Source organism: Mesitornis unicolor, unplaced genomic scaffold (assembly GCF_000695765.1).
Source record: "Mesitornis unicolor isolate BGI_N332 unplaced genomic scaffold, ASM69576v1 scaffold3578, whole genome shotgun sequence".
Lineage (NCBI taxonomy): Eukaryota > Metazoa > Chordata > Aves > Mesitornithiformes > Mesitornithidae > Mesitornis > Mesitornis unicolor.
This window is the reverse complement of record NW_010199603.1, coordinates 1-5,441: the sequence shown is the minus strand read 5'-3', so window position 1 is coordinate 5,441 and position 5,441 is coordinate 1. Positions and strand designations below refer to the sequence as shown.

Below are 5,441 nucleotides of genomic sequence, written 5' to 3'. Positions count from 1 at the left end.
ACTCTTTCAAGCAGTTCCATGTCCTTCTTGAGCTAAGTGGCCCATGCCTGTGTTCCTGGTATTTCCCTAGAAACAACTCATTGTTTGAAGGGAGGAAGGCAGGAAGGCAGGAAGGCAGGCAGGAAGGAAGGCAGGGAGGAAGGAAGGAAGGGAGGGAGGAAGGGAAGAAGGGAGGGAAGGGGGGAGAAAGGCAGGAAGGCAGGAAGGCAGGAAGGCAGGAAGGAAGGAAGGAAGGAAGGAAGGAAGGAAGGAAATGCCATTTTTGTGGAGGAATGAATTTCAGTACAGACAGAAATCAACTTTTGTCTTCAAAGTCCATCTGGGTGCACTTAGCAATTGCCTTTTTTTCTGATGGAAGATACCAGCATCAAGAAGGATTGCTATGCGGTAGCTGTTTGTAAGGAGGCATTTGTTTTCCATGGCTCTCATTTCAAGAGAGAGTGGAAGAACTTTTTAAGGGCTTCTTGTAGAAATATTTATGCCTCTGTCTTTGATTGCTATTCTCTTTGTCATTACTAACTAAGTGGTGAGAGAAAAGAAAAAGTGAAACCTCCTTTCCTACCTAAATAGGAAGTACAAAGCTGCTGAGATATCCTTTGAAAACCAGCTCAGCTCAGCAAAGTGTTCTTGCCTCACTCAGTTCCATTGGGAAAAATTATGTAATGCTAAGGAATAACTTTGTACAGGAGAAGGAATTTGCAGAAAGGGTCTCATGGGATAAATCCTGGACTCAGACATATGGGGTTGAGATTAGGAAGCAGTTTTGCATGACAGCTGCGAGATACCTTTGCAGATGTATGGTCTTTGGTCATGGTGTCACGGTGTGTTTATAATATTTCTGGCCCACTGGCTCTTACTCTTTGGAGGATGAATTGAGCTTGTGATGTGCTTTCTGACCTGTAGAAATGATATGCTACTGCAAAAGACCATGCTCGTTTGTCAGCATTATAGACTGTGTGTGAGCTTGCTGGACCCATGTTCTTCTTGTTAAATCAACTCAATGTCTCCGTTATTTGTTTTCTGACAGAATTTCTGCAGAAACAACGACACAAAGGTAAGAAAATAACCCAATGCTGAATCCCATCTCTTGGGGCCTGAATGCAGCTCTGGAAAAAACCATTCTTCCTTCACAGGGAACAGTTCCCATGACTTCCTAAAAGCAATAATTATTTTTTTTTATCTTTCTCTTAGTCATTTCCTGCCCAATGAACTTCACAAGTCAGTGTTAGATTTTATGGGATTTAAAGCAGTATTCATATTCTCTGAACAAAACGTAGTTGTTATCAAGTAGAGCTTCATTTCATGGTGTTATTTGAGCATTTCTACTGCTGAGTATGCACACACATGCATTCTGTGATTCTGGCTTTGCCCAAAGAGCAGGTATGTGCTAAGGAATATTTTTTTTTTCCTGTGAGCACCTCTACAGAATTGCTATCATGGAAGCAGAGGCTTATGATCTCCCTACGTTCTTCCCTGATGCTACATGGCACCTTCAAGGGAGTGTCTTTGAGTTGCTTTGCATTTGGTGCATGCTGACCACTCTCTCAGCATGCCATGAATGAGAGACAAGGGACATGGGAGATCTGGGACAGCAGAAGCTAGAGGTACCCTGGGCAAAGAGGCTGCCTAGGATGCATCAGACTAGGGAAGCAGGGATGATGGGGGAACCAATGTATGTGAGGGGGTAACATAACAGAATACTTCACAGCAGCAGCCTTTATGATTTTTACTACTTAAGTGATTGATTATTGCAGTGGATGTCACCCTGGACGCTGACACAGCCCACCCCAGATTGGAAATCTCTGATGATGGGAAAAGTGTGAAAGATACTGGCACCATTAGAAATGTTCCTAGCAAGGAGAAGAGATTTGATTCTCACACGTTTGTGCTGGCAAAGAAAGGATACACATGTGGGAGACACTACTGGGAAGTAGATGTTGGCAAGAGAAGAAGCTGGGTCTTAGGTATTGTCCGGGAATCTGTGACTCGCAAAGGGACATTGACTCCATCCCCTAAGAATGGCTTCTGGGCCATAGGACTTGCAGCTGGGCGAGACTATTGGGCCTACACAGATCCTTGGACTCGTGTGAGTGTGAGTGGAAAGCTGCAGAAGATTGGGATCTTTCTGGACATCTCAACCAGGAAGATATCCTTCTACTATGTCCATAAGAAAACAGCTCTGTACACTTTCAGCTTGGGAGGTGACAGCAGCCAGGAAGAGAAGTTTTTTCCCTTCTTCTCAACAGGTCCTTCTGCTGCAGAGACTGATGATGAGCCTCTGAGAATAGCACGGGACTTTGAAGATGATGGTGATGAGTGAATGGATGTATTGAGAATGCATGATTAATGTCTGACTGAAACATGGAGCCTGAGATCACACCGCACTCTTCTCAGACCCCTGTTTTGTGCCACCAAATCAAAGTTGAACAGCCTCCACCATTGCTTGGTAATCCTCCCAGTCAATAAGGAGAAGATGTCCAGTTCAGATCACTAGGTAGAGAGGACCTTCAGTCCATCTAAGCACACAAAGAAAGGAATGGATCCCCAAGGCAAGAAGTGTAAAGATTTATGGGATATACATACAAAAGCTTTCATCAGGTGTCAACATGAGCATGAAAAGGTTTCCTGTGCCCATCACTTAAAATCCCAGGAAACATTCATGATGCATCTGTGCAAAAGTGGATCATTGTTCTAGGGTGGGAAGACTCTCTGAAGAGCCTAAACCACACTTCTCAAGAACAAGTCCCACGTCTCTTTCTACATGTTCCCCACTCATCACAGATCTTTTTGTGTCCATTGGAAGAAGCAGGTGCCACTTGGAGAAATGTGCTTGACTTGTCCTAAGTGTTGCTTGCGGATTGGCAGCAAAACTTTTCATCTGGAATGGGTGTGAAATCTGGTCCTATCCTCCTGCTTTTGGTACAGTCTGAACAAAGTTTGGGGGGATGTTTAAAGTATGAATCTCTTCCCATCTTTCCCTTTTCTAAGTAGCACGGACAGGACTGACACATGACAATCAATGTAGCTGAGCTTTCCATGTCATTTAATTTGCGGTCAACGTCTCCTGCCTGTCTTGCCATTTCTGGACTTATCCTGTCAGGAAAATGTCATATTGTATCACCACTGGGCACAGAACCAGGATCCGGGCCATATAGAGTGAACCAAGTTGTGGACTGTGAGAGGGAATCCAACTAAAACAGCAGCATATTTGGATACATGCTCGAGAACACTGTCATCTAACAATGCCCACACAAACTCTCTCTTGTATGGTTTTCAGAACAGGCTATGACAAAATGAGAATGTCTTTCTTCACATCTGTCTTGAGGCCTACTTCTCTAAGACATTAGACCCCAATGTGCTGGTAATATCATAATCAGCCCAGCAGGCACCAGGCACACAGCCAGATGCCAGAATGCTGCAGAATGCTTGTGCTCACCCCCAGGTCCTGGTAGGTAGTGATGACAAAGTGGCCAGGAATCACCTGTCTCACTAAGCATTTGAAATCCCACTGTTTTCAAGACATGGAAAAGTCTTGCTCGGAATAAATGATCACTGTTATCAAAGTTAATCTTCCAGTCAGAATCAAAGTAAAAAGGAAAAGTTAAGGAAAGTTAATTTGATTGGAAAGGCTTTTGCAAGTAGTAACAAACAATCGAACTTCTGATTCAATATAGTTGCAGCCTGAGGTATTATCTAGTTAGCTAAGAATAGCATTAGACTTGGCTTCGATAATCTATGCTTGGACTGGATGATCCAACCTAAATGATTCTATGATTGTATAAGCAGACAGGAAATGGCAGTGCAGAGACATTAGACCAAGCATCATGTCTTGCTTTTCTGTCAGATTTTGGTATTTTACAAATCCAACGCAAATAATTTTGCTATGTGTTTCATGTAGTTGAGGTGTTAAGTAGAAATAAAGAACACTTTCTTGATGTACTTCTTGTCTTTAATTATTATTTTATATTCTTTTTTGAAGTGGATGAAGGACTCAGGTTTACGGTAACTCTTGGGCATGTGAGAAAGAGGAGCAGTGGCCAAGTCCAACGACCTCAGTGAATGTACCGGAGTGCAGGTTCTGGTGGGTCAGAATTTCCATACCCGTAATCATACACTCAGTGAAAATTGCACTAGGAATATGTGGGAGCCACCAGGATGAGTGCAGTCTGCACAGTGTCTTTGCAGGGCCAGCTTGAAGAGAGTCCATCTGAAATGGTATGGGAGACTGGCATGTATGTCAGAAATTGTGTCACAAAAACTGTTTAGAATTGATAACAAGCTTTGTGCAATGGAGCCCTATTCTAAAATCAAATTGTCTCACTTTGCGCACTGAATCCTACCCTGGGATTTAAAGGGTAGGTTCTTCTGAACTCAAGAGAGAAGTGACCTTCCTGAAACCAAGTGACACAAATAATCCAAGGTATTGGTGTGCAGAGTAGTTTTAACTTCTCTGTAAGAGTGTAAGGTATCTTCCCAGTTTTCACAGAAATATTTATTACACACATTTCATAAAACTCCATTGTGAATTGTATTTGACTCTTTCTGTGGACATTGAAATTCCAACCAATTTCTAAACAAGGGTGTCAGAGGAGTCCTTCAGTCTCTTTCAAAAGCAAACTATGTGTCTTGACCATTTGTGCTTGGTCAGACTGGGATGGAGCTCCTTTTCTTCATAGATGCACACATGGTTCTGTGCTTTGCATTTGTGGTTGAAACCATATTGATAACACACCAGTGTCTTGGCTGTTTCCAAGCTCATAAGTAAGAAAGATAAAAGCTGTAGAGTGGAGTGGTTCCATTGGGATAGGAACTACAACAATCATCTTTCCTGACCAGCTGCCTGACCACTCCAGGACTGACCAGAATTTAAACCATACTATAGTATGTACCATACATAGTCCAAACGCCTCTTAAAGACTGAGAGGCTCAAGGCACCTACCACATCTCTAGGAAACGTGTTCCAATGTATACCATCTCTCAGAAGAAGAAAAGTTTCCTCCTGTCAAGTCTGAACCTCCCCTGGTGCAGCTTTGAACCATTCCCATGCATCTTGTCACTATGTTCGAAAGATAAAAGATCAGCACCTTCCTCTCCACTTCCCATCATCAGGAAGCTGCAGAAAGCAATGAGGTCACACGTCAGCTTCTTATTCTCCAAACTACAAAAATCCAGTGTCCTAAGACATTCCTCATAGGACCAGTATGAACAGCAGAAAAAAACCTCAGAGGATGACTATTACTGAAATGCATTCTAAGAATTGACAGTATTTTTTAAAAAAAATACTGTACAGAAACTGTTCTTGAGATAAACATGTCATTTAGCAAATCATAGCAAGGCACAGCTCACTTCTGCATGTGTAATACAAGTATTGGAAAAAAAATACAGAAAAGGATGGATGAAAAGGAAAACGTGTTAAGCTAAGGCATTAAACTATGCATTAC

The 5,441-nt window shown here is 42.5% G+C and overlaps 1 protein-coding gene across 1 annotated transcript; it reads left to right on the top strand.

Annotated features, from left to right (window-relative positions):
• Window positions 1-975: 975 nt before the first annotated feature.
• LOC104544576 (E3 ubiquitin-protein ligase TRIM39-like) lies at window positions 976-2,320 on the top strand. The gene is made up of 2 exons (XM_010189486.1): window positions 976-1,054; window positions 1,755-2,320. Exons 1-2 carry the CDS (start codon window positions 976-978, stop codon window positions 2,318-2,320), a joined length of 645 nt encoding a protein of 214 aa, XP_010187788.1.
• Window positions 2,321-5,441: the final 3,121 nt, after the last annotated feature.

Excerpts from the sequence above, each read along its gene's own strand:
- LOC104544576 (XM_010189486.1), top strand. The coding sequence starts at position 976 with ATGTTCTTCTTGTTAAATCAACTCAATGTCTCCGTTATTTGTTTTCTG. Across the intron at positions 1,055-1,754 it reads GCAGAAACAACGACACAAAG|TGGATGTCACCCTGGACGCT; the intron begins GTAAGAAAATAA and ends TGATTATTGCAG.